Below are 25,258 nucleotides of genomic sequence, written 5' to 3' on the forward strand. Positions count from 1 at the left end.
AGGATACGATACTGATAAATATGAAAGAGAAAATCGAATTCTGAACTTGCTGATCAAACCCATGAATCGTTCCGTTCTGATTGTACTACTGCTTGCCATGCTTAACGTTTAATGTTCTCCGTATGTAACAATTTTCCAAAAGGCATCTTACAAGGGAACTGTTTGGATTGGACCAGACTTACTGCAGTCAGACTTGGCAGGGTGATCAATTCAGACATCATAGGATAAACGGTAATTGCCATTCGCTCGTAAAATATTATTTAGAGACTTAAGTTATTGTTGCAGTTTTAAGTGGATTGTGGTATATTGAAGCAATCGATTGCAGTGCAGCGTGGTAGGATGATCATTAAAGAGATCGGAGTATCGTTGTGCACAGCGTGACATCTGAACAGGAATCCGGCAGTTTCCTTGTTCGTGCTGAAATCATGATGTTAATTGCTTGCTCGTTTACATAGAGATGATCAAGATTTCATATACTGCGTAATATTGTAGCTTTCATTATAAACGGCAGAGAAGCCGTAAAACTCTAATATTTTGATATACAGTACACCGTACATGTTAATAAAATATGTTTGTAGTGCGTGTTGTCAAAATATCATTTTCGCTATAAAGTGTTTTGCGTAACTTGAAGATATAGAGCTAGCAGCTAACTACTAGGATCCACCCAGCTATATTTCAGCAATGAATTATAACACTAACGTTGATTTTACGCCAAAATGATTTCTGCCATTCAGTTGAGGATATGTTCACCCGAATTCCATTGAAATCTGCCGGGTCCAGCATATGAAACGGCGTGAATTCCGAACTTGCTGATCAAACCCCATAATACTTTCGTGATGAGTTAGGTATCTGACGTTTTGGTTGGACTGCAGTTTGCCACGTTGAAACAGACCCCTCGACTTTGACGGTGAAGAGTACCTTGCGTAATATTTTCCAAACGGCAGTAAGGCATCTCAATTATACTCCGTTGTTGTCTCAGACACAATACAGAAGTTTATATTCTGAATCCCCTCCCTCCTAAGTGGAGTTCATTGCGAAAGTTGTCGCCAGTACGTCGATTGGAATTTGTAACAAGTTGCACAGTGGCTGAAGCTAAATAAGATAAGGCTCGCGTTGTGTTCAATATTTACATCTCCGCACCTTTCCTCGTTGTTCCAGGCTTCTCTTAACAGGTCTGATGACAACTTTCTTGTTCAATTAGATTAGCAGACCTGGAATGTTTTATCATATGCAGCGGGGGAGGGGTTTCAAAAGTAGAGGTCCAGATTACAGGGTTTAGTAGGACCACTGTGATGCAGGGGGAGGAGTCCTAATAAACATAGCTCCGGAAACCAACCGAGATATCACATTACAATATTGTTCATACTTTGTTCCAGGTAGCAGGCGCAACAGCGTCTTGTATTTGTAGCAGTTGCCGACATCCATTCCATGACAATTGCTTCAAACACAAGACCCTGTTGACATCCAGTGTAGTAGTATGAACAACGTTGTAATCTAATTGTCATATCTCGGAGATTTCCTGGACCTGTGTGTTCATTAAGACTTCTTTCCTTGTTTCATTGTCCTGTTCTCATCCCTGCAGATTGTACCTACAATTTTGAAACACCCAATATATTGTGACCATAGTTTTTGTTATATTCATTCCGGAACGTGGTTTGAATTTCATTTAAGTTCTCTTGTTTGTAGCCTGCAACTAATGCATCATAGTCGAATGTTTGTCCGGTCCCCCTACTCCCCTTCTACCAGTAGATGGATTTTGCATGCTTTATTCCGTAACTAGATTTTTAGACGTATTACAACATGTCAAGGGCAGAATGTTTTTATGCATGCTAAGCATTAGCATGGCTGGTAGAATTATACATTTTTACATCCTGTTATTGACATACTTCCAATGATAATTATTGGCCTCGTTGAGTGAAATGAAGGCTCTCTTCCTCGCACTGTTGTTTCATTTTGTCGCATTATTTGGAAATGCTTTACGTGAACGTAAACATGCGAGTTTAGTGACGAAGAAAAATTTCGAAAGCTGAACAATATTCCATTTGTATTTTATTAAAACGCGAGGAGGACGAGAATGTCTCCGCGAAAGAAACGCCTATTTACCATGTCCAGGCGGGTTTTGAGTTTTAAAATTGCAAACGTAGTTATTCCTACCATAAGTCCGACATCGCGAAGTTATGTTTTCTACGGGATTGATGTTGGCAGGCGATGGAAATTTTGTTCTAGTGAGGCATTCATTGCAACGCGTTTAAATTGTATTGTTATATACCTCAGATCTAAATGGTTTGCAGTGCAGAAGTAGATAAACTTATTACTTGAAGTTAATTCCAGCGTGAATACGGACATGGATGTGCTCACATAATTGCAAATTAGTTTCATACACGACAAGCTTAGTCAAATAACCGTTACATATCACAAAAATGCCCAAGAAAACGACAAAAATCCACAAGAACAGCTGGGGAAATTTATTATGTAATATCCTAGCACAGGATTTCTTAACATTTTCTTTGTAACACGTATGCTTTGGATCCATAAAGACATCGGAATGCGAAAGATTATAAGCAACTGCACGTCACTCAATAGATGCTGAATTTCTTTTGGAGAGACCTCTTCGTTCATTCCATTAATAACAGGTCACGAGGTGTCTTTCCGACGAGTTAATGAGCACCGTACTCTATTAGCAACCATAATGTACACATCAAGAAATATAATTCTAATTTCTTCACCTCTTCCATGCAAAAGTGAGTATTCTTCAGAAGAACTGACGACATAACCTACCACTACCTGCGAAACAATGCATCTCACAGTATTATTGCGTTGTTGAATGATCTTGCAGCTGTATTTACCTGACACATTAATACCAGTATTTCATCATTTTAATGTCCCGAAAATAGCGCACGTAGTTCTTGCTATCTTGCTACTGTAGTCTTAAGTTTCATTTAATCTCCCCCGAGCGAGTGGCTGCGCGGTTTGGGTTCGAACCCCATTGTCGACAGCCCTGAAGATGGTTTTCGTGGTTTTCCATTTTCACACCAGGCAAATGCTGGGAGCTGTACCTTAAGGCGTCTGTCCCTTCCTCCCCGAAACTGACCCTCTCATATCCTATTGTCGCCGTAAGACCTATTGTGTCGCTGCGACGTAAAGCAAAACTGTAGTATCCTTGAACGTGTGTGTTCGTGAGTGGCTTCATTGCACTGTGAAATATATTTTTCTCAACGTTGACAGCGTGAAGTAATTCCATAAAGCCATGCAGTCAGTGCAACATCTGATGTAGGTATGTCCGTGTGGTTGAGGGTAACAGTGTGTGCGATGTATGAAATGGCAGCACAACAGGTACCTAGTCCCCGAGATAAGGAATTAGTCCTCCACAATTACAATCTCCCGTCGCTGCCACGGATCGAACTTCGAGACGCTGACAAGACCAATGTGACATTGGGTCGTATTCTTCAGAGGGTCTTCGACAACCGTGGTCTTAGAGTCCAGATCAGGAGGCCTGTACAACGAGCAGTTGGACAGTGGAGCCTGAAAACGACCGCCAGGGAGCAGGCAAAAGCAATATCATGAAGATCCAAGTCCTATAAAAGAGATCATACAGTAGAAATGAGCACCGGCTTGTACATCAGCTTGTCGTTCTGGAAGTGATATCTTTGGCCATCTAGGAACTTAACAATCGGCAACGCTGAGTCATTCGTTGGACACCTGTTACTCTATAAATAATTTTGAAGACTTGGTACGATATTTTGTAATGGGAGGTTAGCAACCCTGATCAGCACCCGCGTGTATTCAGTCATTAGATCTTTGACTGGAGCCGGTCTGAGTGGCTCCTGAGCTCAGTCCGGTGATATTTGAAGGTGCCCTACAAAACTCCCTTTACATTCTTTAGTTCTGTTCTCTTTACTTCCTCTTTCACAAACTTTCTTTTGTCCCTTGACTCGCTCTAGATCGTTCCTCTCCTGAGAACATCCCGGTTCTCCTTGATTTCTGCTCGGACTAATCCTTCGCTTCTACTTTCTAAATACTTCCCTGTTTCCAACATCTTATTTTGTTAGCCGCGATGGACTTCTTTCACCCAAGGAAGTTGGGTTTTCCTGTTCTGTTGGAATGTGCGTATCGTTTTTGCTGTTCTTTCTGGTCCACTCTTTTAATGTATCCATGAAACGCGAGTATCCTTTTCTTAGCTCAATTTGAGATCTTGACAAACTCTTCGTACAGTTCTCTGCTCTCAGGCGGAAAGTGAATTCATCTGCTGTTGATTTCTTTGGTCCCGGGGTCTTTCTTAAAAACTTCCCCACTTTCTTTATTTCCGACAGTCCCTTTTTTTTCGATATGTCTGACGCGTATAAACATTCCGTTTGACCTCTGTACCGTAGTGCCTGAATTTGGCCTAACAAGATAAGGCGTTTGAGTTGTAAGTCTTCTGCCAGCTCTTGATTTAGACCATCTTAACTCGGAATGTTGTGTAAGGCAAAATTGAACAAAGATAGAACATTCAGTAGGGTTCCCGCTTAGAGGCAAATACGAAGTGTCCATTGGCAGTAAAGACGTGTGTAAACATCGGCGAGCCTGATGAAGGTGACCCGATTCTCCTTTCTGGAGCACTGCGGCACTTGTCCTCCCGATCCGCAAGAACACATTGATTGATACCCCACCCCACCCCACCCCACCCCACCCCACCCTGTTCCTCGCCATTGACTTTAAAGCCCTTGAATGTTTCTATTCCTTGGAGACTTAAGTTTGAGTGTGCACAACGCAAAATATTGATTGATCGTCCAAATTTTCAGCTGGGCGAGATCATGTGTCTGTAAATCAACATGAGGAAGCCCGCTGTACGAAGCTCTTTTAAAATTCAACACTGCGGTCTTAGGCCTCATAGCCCGACGTTTTCTTTCATAATCTGTTTTTTAACGTTACATGAATAAGTGAAGTGAGATGCCAGCAGTGGTAGGATTACTCCCTACTTTGGTACGAGGAAAGTTTCAAGTGCCTCTCATTGCTGCCCTTAGTGCCAGACCAAGAGGTCAAGTACACTTATTTTAATTTTGAATTCTTCCGTGGAGACGGGGTACCGTGGCAAGAGATGACTGAAGTACAAGATACAACACGATGCCTCAGTATTCCTTAGTACAGTAGTTCCAGATCGTCGACAATCTAAACTATTAGCAGTTCTTAAAAATTGTAAAATAGTCCCTCTGGCAGCAGACATCAAACCGGATATTGTAGTGGTTTTCAAACGTTAGCATCCTACATTACCCTATTTATTACACGTAGGTCACGGCATTTTACAGATTCTGATTTGTGCTATTCACAAGATTGTTGTAAATCATTTTTTTCTTTAGAGTTGTATGGACCTTTCTAATAATTTTGCTTCCATTTAGAATTCAGGTTCTCCGTGGTCACAATCTGTGAACTGATAGCATCTTGGAATACTGTTTGTAATATTCTGGCATTGGCTTGTGTTTGAATCTTTTCTCTGATTCTACTCCTTTAGATTGGTTCTCGAACCTGATCGATCGGTCATTCAATCAGTTAGTGCATTTAGGGCTGTTACCCAATTGGCAGATTACCCACCAATTGTTTACGTAATCGTGGCTTAAATGATGTCAAAGAAGCTAGAAATTGATCTAATATCTTCCTTGTTAAATTATGCCAATTCCTAATCCCTCTTCCTATAAACGAATATTTACCCCAAATTGTCCTTTTGAATTCCAACTTTATCTTCATATTATGATCTTTCCTACTTCTAAAAAAGTCCTTTCAGCTTATTCGTCTACTAATGCTATGGTCTATAACGTATCATTGAGACAAGTTTGGTTTGAAGGTCAAAATATCATCAGTGTATTACAATCTTCAGTGAAGAGACCACACTGTACTACCTCAAATGCAGTCTTTCCATTTTCCTTCAAGATTTCCCCTCGCTCTGTGGTGGTAGTTGTGTGTCGGAGCTCTTTCATGTGTATATATACATCTGGTACATATCGCTTACGACCACGATGTGAAGTCTCAACTAATTTCTCATCCTGTGTTCTAAAATTCAAGCTTCAGCTGAATTTTAACACTTCCCGTCATACGGCATAGCCAGTTGTATATCACGATGGCCGTATATAATACATGTGGAATATGCTCAGAGGTTTTGTCGGTTAGAAAGAAAATACAGTAAAAGGGGAGAACATACACGAAAGAAAAAAAGCTGATAATCCAACCCAATAAACGTTTATGAACATCATAACTTTCTCTGTATACAGAGTGCCGACAGCGGTAACTTCTCCCATTCCCCTTCCCGCTTTTATTTTGTTGAACCATTATAGAAGCGGACATACGTATACTTTTTTGAAACTATTATGATTTGAAATATTTATTTAGCGCATGGCTTTTAGTGCCGGGAATGTCCGGGGAGATATTCGGCGTGTTTCGTGCAGGTCTTTGTTTGACACCCGTGGGCGACGATGCTGTTGACGCAGCGAGAGGATGAAATGCGGTGTCGGCACATAGCCTACTCCTGTCGAATAACACCAAGGGGCATGCTCAAAGCTTAACGTCACCATCCGATGTATGAACCATCATCAACAGCGTCAAATGAACACTGCGGAGAAGTTTTGGCACGCACTCTGATCAGAACTTGTTCTCCAACATCTCTCGTACCCTGCCGGCCACACGTCTGGCACCATGATGGTCACGGTAGCCAGGCGGGTCCAGAATCGCTCTCATGTCTGAATATTTTTCTGACGAATACATTTTTTGTTGTTAAAATAGCTTTCTTATGATTTTCTACTTTGACGAGATACAAGTGAAGACCATACAGATAACAGACGTTTTCTGAGACGCGAGTACGTATTCCCTTGCCTAACGGTGCGGGTTTTATGTTTCTGAACAACACAACTTAGAGAAAGTCTAGCTTAAAAGCGAGAAAAATAAATATATAGGTTACAGGATGAACGTGCAAACGTGGTAACGAGCACACGAATAATCGGGACTTAACTCTATTTAAATTTGTTTCGTTGTTGCTCTTGGTCTTCACAAAGTCCCGTCCGGTGGAGTTTGTAGATGAAGTAGCTTTCGCCGAGTGATTCATTGTGTTGCTGTTCGGATCGTGTAGTGTAGAGTTCGTGGTGTCCGTAGCATTTGAGCGTTGTAGACCTTCCTGGAAGGAGAACAGTATCATTTATAAAATCAGTATTGCCACGTTTGTGAGAAGACTCACGGTCGTTTCTGGTATTAAAAGATTCTTACATTTCGGCAACTGACATAGATATTGATTCCCATGGGCCAAGCAGGCATCAATATTTCGGTAAAGAGACGAAGTCTCTCTTAGTGCATTGGCACTGCCGAAGGCTCCAAGCAGCCTACGCAGTGGCCTCCACGGTATGCACCAGCCATGTGTCTTGGTAGGTGTGCTAGGTACCAACTGGCGAGCCCAACCTAGCACACGGAGGCGAAACGCTGGCAACCAGGAATGAGTTAGCTGGAAAATTTATAATGTCCAATAACGGACCATTTATATTGGTATTTCAGCAACTGTGTAAGCTTGTCCGATGATTCTTGTGTGCGAGCTGATTTTAGCTGTTACTCAAGACACAGCTCATCCTATTCGGCTTGCTCGAGCTGGGCGGTTGCTTGTCAGTGAAAATTAGTTCGTGATAACAGAAACCACCTGTTCGAAGGTCATAAGCCTGATAATGTCGATGGCGTTCATTTGTCTAATGAGGTCTTTGCTTGCTGAAGCATAACCATGAATGTAAAACACGAGTACGTATTCTTTTGATATAAATATTTATTTGGTCACTTGGTATTTGAATTAAAACAGGCGCAATAAACTAGTATATTTACTCCATTCTTATGTTTGAGATATCTCATAAAGCGGTGTTAACAAACCTCTTCAAATGTCATCGGTTAAAGATCGATGAAACTTGTCCTCCGAGCAGGAATAAATAGAAGTATATTAAGGTATTGCCTACAACAAATGCACATAATTAGTCACAATGCGCATCAGACGAGTGCATATACCTGGAAATTTAGACTTTAATTGGATTCACACAAAACTGTTGAAGGTTTATTTTTAATTTAGGCAATGATACTGCATATGATAGGAAATGTTCATGTGCCATACCATACTTCCCGCCATTAATCGTATTATTATTTGCGTTTAAGAAAAATTAATATGTAATTGTCCCCAAATGATAACAAATTAACCTTTATGATGGAATATCATTAAAACCCGAGATTGTACGCCAACCACTAGTGAATGTCTAAAGTATATTCGTCGGAACTGTGAACTGTTGAAGTGAAATGTAGGGACGATTTCCGCCCTGTCCCATTCAATATTAGTACTAACTAAGGATGGCAAATTGTCGTGGAATTCTGCATTACAATGTAATGTTTTTTCAGCGTTAGGTATGGAAATACGGTGCTGTTGTTCAAGTACAAATGAAGACTATTGTGATGTGTGAGCAGACAATCTCAGGACTGTGACCGGGTTGTTGTGTGAGACACCATGTCCAAGACCATCAATGCTTATCGTGTGTAAGTCTCCTTTCTATTGTTATCACCAACGGTTGCTTCCCTTTATGTACTGTGAGGGACATGTTGCCAACCCCGTCATCTTTGAAAGGTGTGAAGAACGAACGAAAAACTTTCATTTCCCACCCTCAGGGGTTGGAGCGGGGAACACCCCTCTCTGACCACGAGATTTGGGATATCCTCTCTGACCACGAGATTTGGGATATTTATGGAACGGATGGTGGGTAGGGGAAAATGGCTCATGGGAAAATGTACGAGCTTGTAGAAATGGTTGGCCTCTTTGGTTAAGTTTTCCTTTATTACAAAAAAGTAGTTACCGATGAAGGTGTAAATATTTACATTTATTTTAACATGACATATCAGTTTAACATACAATGTTACATCTCTTTTCACGATGAACATACATTATTTTCAGTTATTTTGCTGTGTTTTTGAGCACCATTTTTTTTGTGGGGGGAAGTCAACAGTAGAAAGTGGTTTGATGAATGAGGGCCTCTCAACGAGAACGTGGATCATCTCGGATAAGAAATGACGATGATCGTCGAGTGTTTCTTTGGAATAGTAGGGCGATGCAGGTTGAGTTACGGAAGATTCACACTCGTGTGAGGTGCATTATCGGAACGGGAGCCGTTGGGCGTCACTGACGAGTCTGTGTTCTACGGACACAAGTGGGGTCGGTGACAATTGCCCAAGCAATGAGTAAAAATACTAATAGGTGTGGACTAGTAGGGATGAATTATTGAGACACCAGCGTGTGCTGGCGAGTCGGCTACTTATTCGGGCTCTGTTGGAGGATTTAATTAGATGTGGGGACGGAAGGTGAGGTGTTCGTTCTGGATTATTCGAAAGTATCTCGGGGTAGACGGCGGCGATGGGGATCGCGGTTGGTGGTAAATCGTCGGTATTGTGGGCATAAGAGGATGGGCTGGGATTTTTTGTTTAGATTTAGGTGCCGTCGGTTACATCATGAGATAATGGAGTTAAAAAAGGTTGAAGGCAGCGCTTAATGGAAACGTACTGGAAACCAGACCAGAGTGCACTGCGCAGCGTTGAAAAACGAGCTTTCAACTCTCAGCATGACTAGTGTCGGAAAAGGTGCTCGTGCTTACCACTTTGGCGTTGTGTTGTATCTTTGCTCGGGCTGGCACTGAAGTGTATTCGCTAGTTCGTCAAATGAAAGCACATAATTTGTTCAATCACTCCTCTTTGTCTTTCTGTCCGATGAATGAGGTAGATTCACACGTCTGTATTCTGCTGTCAGAATTTCCGTGGGGATAAAAGGTGTCAGCAGATATAATTTCCCGCTGTTTGTGGAAATGGGGGGAGATTAATCCAAATGAATTGTATTACAACACTCGGATTAAGAACTCCACGTTACGTTTTAAGAAGTGCTGAAAGGATGTGAGACTCCGGAGGTCCGTAAGGTGAGAGCTCTTGTAATGAAAAAGGGAAGACTTGGTATGATCATTACATTTGATGTAAAAAATATTGCATTAGTTATTCAATTTATGGCCGACTCGTAGATTTTCTGACTTTGAGGCACTGTGTTGTGGAGAACAAGAAAATCAAGAAGGAATGGCCACCGGGTTCTTTAACAAGAAAGAGTTTTGACAGTTTTGATGCGCTAGCATTGTGGCAGAGCTTGCGCTTCTAGAATTAATTTCTTCAGCCATCTGAGAACTCAAGCAAAGAATATCATTGTTTGGTATTTGTTAATACAAGCATGTCTGGGGCATCTTACTGGTGAGGTGTATATGTGGTTATGGCTTATCTTCCTGCACATATTATTACATTGAATGAGACATGATCATTACATATCTGAGGAAATATTGTCGCTACTCGCTGAATTTCATACGAAGCTTACCCGAAGCTCTGAAATATCGAGGGCCGAGGCCCAGATCCATCTTAGGGAGAATCTATGATCTTAGTGGCCATTGCTTAATATTGAACAATTTGTATAAATTCTGCTTTGTTGGACATTCCATATTTAAATCTCTCAACATCGAGGAGTACGTTATTACTTGCAAACCACCACCGCCGCGTTGTCCGAGACGGCTGAAGTTACCTTTCTTGTCCGTCTTGTCGTCCAATCCTGATGGTAATAGATTGGCATGGTGGAGGAATACGTCTGATTTCCCTCCTTTCATAGCTCCTTCCTTCTTTTCTCGGTTCATTGTTCATTGAGTAGCTGGAATTCTTCAGCCTTCGTCATAGACTTGATAATCAGGTAATTTTATTCTTTAATCACCAACATAGAATCATAATGTTTTTCCTTTCAAGGGGTCATTCTTCCCAGTCTTACCCGAAGAGCATTTCACTGTTCGTCTCTCGGAATTGCTCTCTGCTTTAAGTTTATAAAACACGATTAGTACTTTTTCGTAAATGTATTCAAGCCTTTTCGGTATTTTTGGTCGTGAATTTAGCAGCGTTTTGCCCTAGTGGCAGTGGGTTAATGAATTTTGCCACGATTTTCTAAAGGAGAGTCCATAATTGTTGCATCTGGCCGTGTCGTATCAGTGTGGACGGTACTCAGTTTCACCATTCTGTTGTAAAATATTGATACAGTAATGCTCAGCGGCTTGTTCGCTCACTTGGTCTTTTGCCGTCGCATCAGAGGGGACACGCAGTGAACTAGCACGCGTTGCATCTCGCTGTTGCTTGTTAACTCCGCAATGCTATAGCCAGTCTCTTCTGAACAGCAGTTGCTTTTCAAATTTATCCACTCAAAACGTGACGTTTCCATCTTTGTAACATTTTTGTAAGTCTCTCTGATTGATTGAAAATGTAAGTCCGCCAACAGATAGGACCTATAGTATACATCCCCACTATCACATCTGTGAGATTCACAAACGTTTATATCCTCCTTTACTTTATGGCATAATATGCGGCCGCGGCTACCTTCGGATTAGATGAAGTCATTGCTGTTTGAAATCTGACTCCTAACTGCTGTTCAGCCCGTCATTTCTCGTTTCGTTACGGGTGCGGTTACGGATACGCAGCAATTCTGGATTTGGGCCGATGACCTAGACGTTAGGCCCCTTAAAACAACAAGCATCATCATCATCAATTCTGGATCCACTATAAGCTGGCGGTTAGAATGCTCCAGCCTCCTTTTGAAGCACGAGCGGTGACAGCGCACTAGAGTAGATATGAACGAACGTCTGCTTTTGGCTTTTATATCAAAACAGTAAGGAAAGTAAGACGAGAGTAAAAAAAAATCGCTTCTGACGACCATCAAAGGCAGGAAGCTCCAGGACATTGGACACTCGAAAGATGGACGATATTAGCTTCTCAAGGCCATTATTGAGAGGAGAATAATTGAAGATAGGAGATCTGTGGAAAGACGAAGAAATTCGGAATCCTCAGAGTCTGTGTTCAGTGGGTAATCATAATCCAGTGGATCGCCGATCGCTAATGCGAAGAGATAATTAACTTTTATTTATTTATTTATTTATTTATTTAAGCGTATATGTAGACAGTGGCTTGGTGTGTGGCCTAACTAATATTTTGGGGTCGCTTGTGTAGGCACACAGGACGACCGTTTGTGGGGCTGTTAGACATTCATGCCGTAGATGAGGATTTTTTTTTTTTTCCACTTTTATAGGAAGTCCCTATAGGCTACGTGCTTTGTCCATGCGCGGTTAAGAGTTGAGCAAATTCCTCGAGGTAGATCAAATCCATATTCTGTGATGCAAGGCATACCACGAAGCTCTAGAGATAGATTTGTTTACCACTCTCGTACCCATTGTTAATTTAGGTCGAAATTATTACCGGATAGGGTTCCTTAGCCGGTTGGAGCGGGAGGTGTCTTGACCATAGCCTGTCTAGGCGTATGCCTGTGAGATCTTCATTAATGAACAATAATTGTTGATTATATTTTTGTATGATATTCTCGAACTAGAGCAGTGCATGTGCGAAGGTGTAGTGGAGAAACGTGGCTTAGGATGAGAAGCTACTGAACTGGAATGCTCCTGATTGTTCCGATGATCAAACGCATGGAGTGGTTCAGTAGTGTCGACACTCTTCACCTAATGACTGTGTTAGGATACGGGTGCGTACTACTCTGTTACAGAGTAACGAAGGATTGTCGCACTTGAATGTTTAGCTGCAGATTTTTCAAGATAATGTTTAAAAGAGTGTCGCATGGAGTGTACTTCGGCCTGTTGTTCTGTATACGACTGTTATTAAAAATATACTGCAAGATCCCTTTTATCCATTCTGTTATGTAGATGGAAACCTGCCGCTTCTGTTTAGTTCATGCTCTGTTGAAGCCTCCACTGTCGAAAATAATTCCCAAGCGCGGTTAAATCCTTTGTCTTTTGTGGTCTCTGTTAGTGTGTTCTGTAGCATATTTGTCTTGTATCAGGCATATCAGCGATGTAAAGATTGAATAAAAGATGAGACAGTACGGAGCATTAAGGTAGACCAATTTTGAGTTGCTTTTGCACACTTACGCTATTACCCATGACAGCTTGGAAGGACCTGTCAATTATTATTAATGAGGCTAGCTACTTAGATGCTGGGAATTTCCTGGTGGGATTTGTAGATTACACCCTCTTTTCACACTTTGTCGTATGTCGCCATAATATCAATAAAACCACAACATTATTGTTATTAATATGATTATTATTATTATTATTATTATTATTATTATTATTATTATCATCATCATCACATAGTATGCCAAAGAACTAATTAAAGTTCTCTAGCCAATCTAAGACAGAATATTCCGGGCCTTTCTCTACAGAGGTTGAAGGAGCATTGAAGTATTTTGTTATCATTAAAACAAATAGCATTATTGAATCAGCTTGTGGAGCACATATTCGATAACACTGCTTTTAAATTCTAACGTGGTGTTTAGTACCGTATAGTACCGTAAGCACCTCTGGATCTTTTCTCGCGAAGTGAATGGGGTAATGCAAGTGCTAGTGGGAGAATGAGTACATTGCTATCTTGAGCTGGCCTTCTCATTCCGGAAGCTTTCTGCTGACATCACGAACTCTGATTCATGCTTGGGCTTGCTTTGAAAGCGAGATGGCGAGTATAAGTGAAACTACCAAATTATATCAGTTCCTTAAATGATTAATTATTGTAATTTAAAGTTAAATTTCTAAGCTTACTTAGCGTTTTGGCTTCGGTTCATGCCTCGTCAGGTGGCATTTTAATGAAATGCTTGAGTGTTGGTAGACTTTTCTTCTCTTGGGATATAATCTCCAATCGCTTATATTTGATATTAGAACGTTATGGACACTGTTGTGAATAAGCCCATCGAGGACTACCGAAATTACTTGGAGGCGATTGTTTGCCTGTATTTGTGCCTTCCTTTTGCTGTGGGTTTCTTTTCTCTCTTTGTCCCAAGTTGTTCGGGTCACTTTTTTTGGCCCGCTTACCATTTGTGAATTTTGAAACTAAATATCTCCTCCTTTTATGTTTCGCTGATCCATGCCATAGTATTTGTTTTGTGAGCCCGTTCTTTTCACGTGTCTATAAAAATATCTGAGTTTTTAATGTCACTGTGAATTGTTTGATTTCCTTTTCCTTACTGAGTCTCTGTTGTTCTGTTAGTCTTAGGCCTGCGTTGATTTTCTCCCTCAGTGTTTTCTATTTCAGTTTTCTGTTCAGAATTAATGTTTCCGATCCCTAGATACATTCGGGTTTAATTACCTTGGTGTGATGTTCTACCTTTTTTGTTTGGAAATTAATTTTTTGTTGAAGATATTTCGGATGAGTTTGTATGCTGTTTCCAGATTTATTTATTTTAATTACGTTGGCTTCTGTTTCGATTCCGCTTTCCTGAATGCCCATTTTTAATACTGAGAATAGTGTGGGAGTTGTGATTAGTTTTTCAGCGTGTCTCTTCTTTTTAGGATGTAGTGTGTACATGCAAGACCAGGTGTAGGATCAATAGCTCCCCCTGCCTGCGAGGTTTAGGTTTAGGGTTGTTGCCGGCACGCAAGGGGCTTTCTCTCTCGTTATGTGTTTCTCCCCCTCTACACACTGTTGCCAACTGAACCAGCATTCCATTAGTTGATTGCAAAGGCTTGTTAATTGTGTCCAGTATTCTCGATGTTGAATAGTTTCTTTCTTCCTTTTACTAAATAAATAGCCGCAGTGCGTGGAAAATGTTGAGCATTGTGAACATTGAAGTCATTGGCGCTTTTTAAATCTTGGCACTCGGGAAATAAACCGCTTATTTCACGTGTAATTTGATAAAGTGACTGCGAATGAAATATTACCTTCTCCCACGCGCTGTGTAGAGTTAACTACGTATTTTGAATGTTGGGTAATTTGTATTGGCGCAAGAATTGGATCTTTTCTTCTGACCGTCTTTTGTAACAGTTCCGCCGCGTTATGCGAATAAAGAAGGCCGTGGAATAAAACAGTATGACGTTAAATCAGTGTAATTCCTTGCATATTAAAGTCCTCGGTAAGTGTATGTCTGTGCGGGCTAATCTCGAGAGCTGCACGATAGAACATTTATCAAGTATTAATTTAGGACAGAAGAGAGCTGAGCAGTGGCGAATTTGATGAAGGAATTCAAGAAAATGCTGTCATCTGAGCGTTTTTTTGTTTTTTTTTGTCTTACGCTACCTAAAGTGTCAACGATACGTGGAAGAATTTGGCGATTATATAGGCGATGCATTAGCTGTAAGAGGTAGCCCTTAATAATCCTTCTTATACTATACTGTAGTTTGCAGTAACATGGTACATAAAATTAGAAACAATATTTTGAGATCATCAAGTAATTCTTATCAAAACAAATTAAAGTAAATTGCTCATTCGCCTCAATCTTTAGGCTAAAATATCCTTTACAGTACAGCATATTTGCATGGTTATTTTAGAGTTATCATCGTTTAGTGAAAGCGCAGGAATAGTTTAAACACCGCATGGGGAGAAGGGAGCGAACTAAGACACACGGCCGAAAGGGCCTTCGAAAAACGTCGCACTGAGCTGCGTACATACATCAGGAGGAAAAACTGCTAAGGGCTTATGGCCGTACATTATAAACTGCTCCTGTGTGGATACCGGGCAGGTCGCTAATTCGCAAATCTTTATAAATAATGTTATTTGTTTTGTGTCGCACTAAATACCTTTACGACTTTCGGAGTCACCAAAATGCCGAAATTTTGCCCTGTAGGTTTGTTTAATGTGCCGATAAATGTACCGACATGAGGCTGTCGTATTTAAGCACCTTCAAATACCACTGCGCGGAGCCGGGATGTTACTTGTAGAGATACGCTGTATTTCTGTACTAAATGTCATAACTGAGCTGTTTGGCATTGGAGATTTTAAAGTCAGTTATTCAGACGTTTAATTTGATAGAAGTCTAATTTTTCCCATAATAACACACTGAGTGAAAATGTTTCAATGTTGTTCACTAAAAACATTAACATTGGTGGACAGTACTGTTAGAATGACTCGTATCGATTCTCGTTTAATACAACATGCTGACTGTGGGTCCCCAGCCTTGCTTGTCTATAGGCCTTCCGTTAACATAGAGACTTACCGAGCGAGCAGCTGCGCGGTTTGGGCCACGTATCCGTCGGCTTGCATTCGACAGATAGTGGGTTCGAAGTCCATTGTCGGTAGCCCTGAAGATGGTTTTCATGGAATCCATTTTCACACCAGGAAAATCCTTAATTTAGCCCACGGACGCTTCTTCCACAGTTCTAGCCGTTTCTACCCCATCGTCGCCAGAAGAGCTATCTGTTTAAAGCAAATTATAAAAACGCAAGACTACTTACTACCACTCTGTCTCTTAAGAGGGCCATGCAGTACTGCTACGACCCTTCAATTTGAATCTGCTGCCACAAATGGAGCTTACCAAGTGTAGTTGTTTCCTGGACTATATCTTTATGCATTTTCTTCTTTACTGTAACCGTTTTTCGGTATGAATGTTTTTTTATGGGCAAACGTAGTTTTATAAACGAAAGGAGCATACTTGTTCATATATATTTTTTCCTAAATATAGCGATTTGCCAGGAAATTGCGCTTTCCTACTCGTACGTGTCAAATTCGTGAATTCATTGGTTTGTGTTCTGTACAGATTTATATTTGGGGGATCCAAAATGGATCACCTTGTATACATTTCATTTAGACCTAAAGTAAACTAGGTGTAGAAACCCAAGATGTTGATGTTTGTCCCTTGACTCCGAGTGTGTGTAAACTTGTCTGCTCCTCACGCTCCCTTCGCTTATGATTTCGGATGCTTTACCGACAGCCACCTCTGTATTCGCTGCTAAGCTCTGTGTGGACTGTCACTGGAGGGGCCTCACGAGACTACTCGCTGTTGAACTTCTGCTTAGTGATTATAATACTTTCTCTTAAAGTAGTATCTGCCACTATTGGCGATGACCTAGATGTTAGGCCCCTTAAAAACTACAATCATCAGTAACTACAACCACCTCCGAACTCAATACTCTCGTGCGGCATATCATACGATGTTTCAACGCTGCCTTCCTGATTTATTTTCTCGACATATCTTAGTACATATCCGACAGAACAGTTTTATCAATTTCAGCTGTTTTCATGTTCCTGAAAAAAAGTTCTCTACTGTTCTTGGATCGTTTTGAACATGTATTTTGCTTTAACCAGTAAATAACTTTCCTTTTAACTCATTTAGTCATTTCCTGGAATTCTGATGTTAGAAGTAACTATGTAGTGTCTGTCCGTCAAGATTTGTCTGTTTGAGTGGCATACATGTTAAAACTGCTTATCCGTTGCCAATATTAGAAATTTCCAGAATTTCCTGCACTTGGTTTTATCTCATTTCGTTGAGTAGAAATTGAGAAATATTCTCGTTAACCTCGAGAATGGCCCCCTCTTCTAGAGAGAAGCGAACTATTAGTTCGAACTTCCAAATATCTCCAGAAACATTAATTCTGTCTAAAAAAAGTGTACATATTCATTCCATCTAAAAAGTGTACACAATCCAGAATTGAAAATCTAATTTCCACTCTTTTTATATCTGGTACTTTTTTACCGAGCACCGCCGATGCGGAGATACTGTTCAATTGCCATGTTAACGAACTAGCTGCAGGAGATGGTGCGTCAGTCACTGGAAGAAGGAAAGTCCTCACATCGCTGAGCCAAGAGAAAAGAAAACTTGAGGACCTGCAGTGTAAAACTTGCCCACGATAACATTACTGTCGCTTGTGGTAGCATTGCTACTGTCCGAACCTGTGGACTGTGCTGAGTATCGAGTGCGACCAAGCTCAGGTATTTTAAGTAACTTAGTGGGAGGTCGACCTCTAACCTTCAGATGATGTGTATTTTATGGTCGTCCTCGTCATTCCTTGATGGATGCAGTACTTTTGCATCCACCTCTTGACACAAGCCAGAGCAAAGTGTAGCTTCCATCGAAGTCCCAGTCTCATCCTTGGCTGTGACAATATGGAAGCTGCTGGGATGTGCGTGGTGCTGAGTAATGATATTCAGAGCACAACCAGCGTGTCTGAGTGTGATGAAAGGTGTTGCTCATAGGTTAGTTTTGCTACAATAGCACTGTCTGGCCCAGTGAGGAAAGCAATGTCAAACTACCTCACTCCTCGTCTTGCCTAGTACGCCTCAGTTTGGTACTGCCATTGGTTTTTGTGGTTTCCCTATGACTGCATAGCCTTTGGTGGTGCTGTTTGAGGATCCAACCAGCTCTGGGCTGATGACCTAACAGACATAGTCGTCCTAGTCCTTCGAGAAGTATCAGGTTTGCGGGATTTTCCACCGATCAGCGGGTATATAATCGGGCCATGTTGCCCTCTTCCTTCCGAAACTTCGTCTTCACTGATTGAATCGACTGCTTCATTGACCTCAGTTCCTTTTGGTACCGGAACATGGGGAAAATTATTCGTTTGCTACTTTATTGAAGTACTGTCATTTATCTACCTTTTCAGATTGACTTTCTGCTCGTATAGCCTAGTATTGTCGGGATCGCTCAGTGCCTGATATCCTTAATCGCTTTTCTTCGGAATTCCGCTCATCGTGAATTTATTTTTCTTCCTCCTTTGTATTCACATAATATAATGATCAAAAGTGTCTGGTTTTTCTATTGCCACTGCATTTCTTCTCTTCGCTTCGCTTTCGACTTCTGTATATTCTGGTTTCAGGTATCTTCTGTTTGATCTCTTCTGAAATGATTAAAAAGTTCTCTTTTCTCTTTCACTTTTTTCTGCACCACATCTCTCCACACCAGGCTTGCTTGTCAAGTTTCTGCTTACCAGGTTTTGTGGTGCCTAAAAGCGTTTTTGCTTCTTGCGTAATGTGGTGGCAGCATGTGTTGCGTATTTAATCAGTCGTTCCACTGAAAAGGATTTGGCAGTTTGGTGACATCTGCCAGTTCTTCCTCCTTTCCTGAGAGTTTCCAGCACTTGATTCGCTCCAGACTATTCGCTGGTTTTCTCGGGATTGTTTTCTGTATCCCCCAGTCACCCAGTCAAGGAAAAGTGCCCTGTGTTGTGGGGCTATGATGCCAGATAGTATGATCTTAACGCCTATTACTTTTCTCATACCGGGCGAGTTGGCCGTGCGGTTAGGAGCGCGCAGCTGTGAGCTTACATCCGGGAGATAGTGGGTTCGAATCCCACTGTCGGCAGCCCTGAAAATGGTTTTCCGTGGTTTCCCATTTTCACACCAGGTAAATGTTGGGGCTGTACCTTAAGGCCACGGCCTCTTCCTTCCAACTCCTAGCCCTTTCCTATTCCATCGTCGCCATAAGACCTATCTGTGTAGGTACGACGTAAAGTCACTAGCAAAAAAAAAAAATATCAACCTTTTCTCATCTCAGTCTGTGACTACTGGTCTGCATTTAGGCGAGTCGCTCAGGTGTCAGCTTCCCTATCTGTTGTTTTCCTAGCCTTTTCTTAAATGATCTGCTCTCTTCACAAGGAAATAATCTAGCTGTGTGCCCCTCTAACCACTATAGTAGGTAATAGTATGACTTTCTCTTTTTTTGTACCGTGTATTTGCAATTCCAAAGTTATTTGCATCAGCAACTTGCAGGATCCTTTCTCCTTCGTCATTTCTTGGGCCATATCCATTGTTTGCAACTCAATTTTCCAGGTCGATTTCAATCCTTTCTATTTTGGCAACATGGGTTCTGAACTCAGAGCTTAGTGCTATTGTTACTCGAGTTTTCGTAGTAGATGCACCGTGGTAGTAATAGGAAAATCCTTCATCTGTGTTTTCTTTCTCCATCTAGTCTCCTGTAAGCATGCAGTGTCTACATGACGTCTGTTCAACAGATTGGCAGATTCGTCCTGTTTGTGTTCATTTATTAATGGAAGTCATCCGTAATTGCATTGTCGCATTACTGCGAGGAGGATTTTCGACACGACTTGTAGTGAACCTCGCGTGCCTATTTCTCATGCCGATAGTGAGGTTAATTAAGATATCGACACCCATCGGTTGCAGCGTACGCCATAGCATTCACCTTAACACTTTCTAACAGCATCCATGCAAGGTAATGACGTGATGGATACTCAGAGGTTTGTCACCATGAGCCTGTGCCGTTGGCCAATTCTAGTTGACTTATCCGCCTTTAAAGGCAGTTTCTCACCCCAACGACAAATAGTGTCCTGTTTCATCACAAGGATGAATTTGGACGCTTATCCCGGTCTCCATTCGATCCTCTTATATCAATCACCACTGATCAGCATTTAGGGCCCTCACCCACGTGGCAGATTCTCTGTCGTTTGTTTACCTAGTCCTTTCTTAAATTATATCAACACATGACATACACACACACAATTATATTTATAATAATGAACCCTATCCAAGGAATGTGAGCAAAGATAACTACAAAGCCAAACACCGTGAGCCAGGGACGTGACAAACCACCGCCATGTGAATAAGCATTATTTCTTTCGCAGTTTGATTACCTTAATTCCTTTATCAGGAATTTGGGAACCCTGTGAAAACCGTATTCAGGCCGCGCTGTGACTACACTGGCTTGCGTGTGTGTGTGTGTTTTAGGACTTCAGCCCGGAGGTAGGTTGGATTCACAACGTGGAAAGTACAAAAGCCGATGGTGCACGGCAGGGCCTATGAGTAGCACCTTCAATAGTTGTGCTCTGAACTCTGCCATAAAAGAGACTGAGATTTCATTGGAAAGTGTGTTTTACCCTCTAGACAGAAACTGCATCCATCAATAAATAGCGACAGGTAGATCTCCGTTGAAATCCGTATTTCCTTCCGTATGTGGTATAAATTGCTAGTCGTATATTATTCTGGTATAACGAATCGTCTCTGAAATAACTTTCTGCAAACGTTTTCTGGTACAGCACGGGGTTCCACAGTTTCCACTTTGCGTTCTTTAGCCCTTGGCCATGTACGGCAGACTACTCAGCCCTGTCTGGATGAACTGTTGCCACACTACGCTGGTTGATGAGCAGTTAAATCAAGATATTCTGGCTGTCCAATGAAACAGTCAACTTAGCTGTACGGTTTTCACAGACGTATGTCCAGTTTTTCCAGCCACTGCATGTTCTGTGTAGATGTTCTCACCAGTCCTCCAGCGTACCAGCGTACGATCTCCTCGGACATTCTGCTACGATGTGGTGGATAGTTGATTCGCTGCGCCACAGTCACAGTTAGAGAAGTCACATACCCCACACTTATAAGGCAGCGAGCCACATCATTCGCGATTGGTTCTGATTCTGTTCACGGCAACTCAAGTTCTTCGGGGATATCAAAACCAACAGTCCTGTGCTTGGTGTTAAATAATACATGCAATTCCTTAGGAGCTGCGGTGTTCCATTCAGGCTGGCTGAACTATTGGCAGGCGATCTTGAATTTTGGCGCTTTGTGTTGCACTCTCTTTCCAGGTTGAAGGCAACCAAACAGATGAGTGGATTTAGCGGTGCCGCTGACGATACGCCTGAATTGATTCATCGTCGTAACATGTAGACTGTGCAACCAGACTGAAGAGCAGAGTGCATGCAGAAGCTCCCCATATTGAACCAGTGAGTTTATGGAGGCGCAGTTTAGCAGCACTATTCTTCAAATATTTCTTGAGAAATGGTGGTATGCGGTCAAGAAAAACTGAGCTGATTTGGGTTGTCATCAAGTGAGACCTTCGAAGTTACATTTGCCTGTCGGTTGTTTAGATGGAAAACAATTTTCCATCAGGCATTGTTATCAGTAGGCTCCGTTCCTGTCATCCTCCTCTCAAAACCACGGTCGAACATCAGGGCTGGTTGAAAGAATCGTACAATAGCTCCTCGCTTCATCTCGATGGGAACGTGATCTTCCTTTCTTTCTCAGATATGACCAGTTTGGGTCTACATTTTGGTGGTTTCTCCTGGAATGTTTTGATGCTGTCCACTCGACTTCTAAATTCTTTTCTGTTGTGAACCATATCCACTGTAAGTCCACTTTCTATTGCATCTCTTTTTACCTCTTCCACCCACTTCGTCGAAGCTTTTAGTCCAGTGATCTACTTGAATATTTTCTTAGTTAGCCGTTTCTCATCCATTCTTTCTAGATGCCCATAGAATTTTAGCCTTCGCTTTCGCATGGTGACGGTGATTTTTTCGGTGTATTTATAGAGCTCATCATTTTTCCTATTCCTCCACTCCCCATCAGCATTTTTCTGTGGTATTATTATTATTATTATTATTATTATTATTATTATTATTATTATTATTGTGTGTTGAGATATGAAGAATATTGTAAAAATGGGGTTTTTCATCATTGTGTGATATGGAATGAAAAGCTTTTGCAAAGACGAGAAGCCTTCCAGATGTAGTAAGAATGTTGAGAGGGGAGAGGACATTTATACACTTCCGGAGGAAGAATAGCGTGGCAGACAGCGGAGTACTAGCAAGTCTTGGAGCGTCTGTTGTACTTGGATTAATAAGAAGACAGACTTCTAACTAAGCGTTCAAATTTACGATGGATGTAATTATTATTGTTATTATACAATCTTCCTGCAACAGCTGCAGGTTGCCCAAAGACAAAGAGTACCTTAACAACAATATATGGATATCGTATGATGTTACGTGTAGGCATAGTCATAGTTGAATATGGTTCCGTTTACAAAGTCACTAGAGAAACTGCCAGTTCTTCAGAACACTGATTGAAATAGTGGCTTGTATTTCTCATTGGTTGCGTGCAAATGCAGGGAAACTTGCTATCGATCAAAGGAGCTTTGATTATTCAATTTCTTTGCTAAGTGTCGATAGTTACAAATAATCACATCGTTTTCTATATATTCTAACATCGAACAGGGTCGAAATTATGGCATTTCAGATGATGGAAATATGGTACTGATTGATGCAATGCCAGTGGAGAGGAAATTTTTAGGCCTTTGGTGCCTTACAAATATTACAAACAGACCTACTTAAGTGGTCTACCGCAGATATTTTTGATACGCCTTTCTTCAATAAAACTATATCGCGAAAGAGATTTAAGCTAATTTCCTGAACATTTTACTCACATTTCATTACGCTTGAAGTTTAAATTTAACTGTGTAAAAAAAAAAAAAAAAAGGAATGATACTAACGAAAGGAGGCCGACACCCCGCCGTATAAGTTTGTGAATAAATATCGCCGGTCTCAGCCAAGCACTCGATCGTGCTCTTATTAAAGAATACGGCTTGAATCCACACGTGCTTTGCTATACTCTTACCTCTTCACTGTGCCTTTCTGTCCAAGGGAACAAAGGCAACTACTTTCTCCCTTGATAGTGAGAAACTACTACTCTGTCAATAAGCACACATTCCAGAGCCCTTTTTAAATGATGGTTCTTCACATATCAAGCACGTAAAATCCTCCACTTTCAACCAACAGAGCAAAAACAACTGCACAGTCTCAAAATATGGTCTCCTTCCCCAGCACAGAACCACAAGAGATATCAACGCTACCATGTGTCTGTAAAACACCTGTCATATCTCGTGTTTTGACCCCTTTATTTCTGCAATATTACTTATGAGTCGCATTTTTCGGTAGGTTTGTTAGCTGTTACTTATGACCTCCTGTGTACCAAAATTCCCTCGCATCTGTTTGACAACTTACGTCCTGAGGTATCGTGATGGGTGAGTGGGTAGTATTTCGTACTTATTGTGCAAATAAAACACCAGATTGGAAAAAGTGTTCTCTTGCGATAGAAGGTGAGGTACTTATAGTGTTCTTCGGATACCAGCTCTGTAATAATGCTGGTTTGAATGTTGCCTGTTAGTAGAACTCATTACACACGGATCCACTTGAACATGTACGGTAAACAAGTTGGGACGGCCCATATTCAAGAACCTTGGCAGTTGAGTCACTGGCGATCTAGACGCGGACGTAGAAATCAGTATGCAGATAGAAATGGCTCGTGCAAGTTTTGTAAAGATGAGGAAAAGCCTCAGCCTAGAGGTGAAACTGATGTGCTAACTACTCCTGTGATCACTGAAGAGCAACACCATACGCAGGGTGGAAGTTCAGTGCAGTGGCACTGTAGCGAATGGAGGTGGATTGAGAACCAGTAAGCGTGATTAAGACGGTAGCGTACGAGGACGAGCTGACGAGTGCACTCGTAGTTCAAAAACTTTCCATACTGGTCGGGAATGGATTCAGAACAAACAGGAAATGGAACTGACTTTGCCAACCTCCACTAATGAAGTAGTAGTACCAGAAAAAAACAAAATATTATTACAATTTCCTAGATTTATCAATTCCGAGCTTTCCTTAAGTGTGCTTGAGATATTTTGATGTCTGTAGTCACGTGCACATTTTTTACAACGGTGATAGAATAGAATGAATGCATAGTATTGTTCCTCGCTGGTTCTCTTTTTTCACAAACAGCTGAACCTATAATGTTTGTTGTTGGTATCGATAGGGCTTGCACATTGGAGGTGAATTGTATTTTTATAATTAAAATTAAGTCTGATAAAATATTAAATGCCGGGAATAAATATACCACGCGCTCATATTTGATTGACTATCTCCTACATGTCTCCTACATTTCCCCCTTTCCTTCCCATCCCTCTTTTACACTTACTATATCCTGTGCATTCTTTGAGGGAGGCCTACTTTCCTTCCTGTCCTCTGAGAGAATCCTAATTATCTCCCTCAAACTCTCCAACTCCTCCCTCATACTCTTTAATGCCTGGCCACAGCCACAGGTCCCACACGTGCACTTCTTAGCCATTCTTTACTGAATAATGAAAAGAAAAGAAAAAAGAAAACTTATTCTGTGCAAAATAAAAATGAAAGGAAATAAATATTGTCTACAATAGTTCATAAAGATCACGCGAACAATAAGGTAATTAATATAGTCTACTACTACATTGCAATACTACTTAGCTGTAAGATTTTTTTCCTACAACACCGTAACAGGATGAAAATTGCTGTTAATTACTGAAAACAGTAATACACAAGAATTATACAATTCTAAACTGCAGTTAAGTTTACCCTAATTACTACAGAATTCTAGTAAGAGAGTTACTACATATACCATGGATACTACCCAAACATTTCACAGTAATAGAATAAACACACTAATTTCTAATAAGATACTATAATACATTACACTAAGTTTAAACTACGATCAGACGTATCCTAATTACAACCGGTTATTACTAAGCACAAATTCATGAGAACTGTCCGATTTTGGTCACATCTTCCGAAACAACAATTACATCGTGACACTGCTCATCCTAGAAAGGGAAACGTGGACGTGGCGGAACCTCCGACAATGATTAGACATCCACAATACGGGAAACTCGAAATAGAAAGAAAAAAGGAAACCTCCATGATGGTCCCAGGCT

General features: G+C 41.1%; 1 protein-coding gene across 6 annotated transcripts in view; it reads left to right on the plus strand.

Moving 5' to 3' along the window:
• The window catches only part of Klc (kinesin light chain), a 416,901-nt gene that overhangs the window by 139,887 nt on the left and 251,756 nt on the right, over positions 1-25,258 (plus strand). Inside the window, exon 1 of one of the 6 annotated variants that reach the window (XM_067155484.2) lies at positions 8,447-8,517. The exons of the other annotated variants lie outside the window; for them this stretch is intronic. Coding sequence (XP_067011585.1) covers positions 8,489-8,517 — 29 coding nt within the window. The 5' untranslated portion in view covers positions 8,447-8,488. Of the gene's footprint in view, positions 1-8,446; positions 8,518-25,258 lie in introns of those variants that run through there. 6 annotated transcript variants of the gene reach the window in all.

This window comes from Anabrus simplex, chromosome 11, assembly GCF_040414725.1.
Source record: "Anabrus simplex isolate iqAnaSimp1 chromosome 11, ASM4041472v1, whole genome shotgun sequence".
Taxonomy (NCBI): domain Eukaryota; kingdom Metazoa; phylum Arthropoda; class Insecta; order Orthoptera; family Tettigoniidae; genus Anabrus; species Anabrus simplex.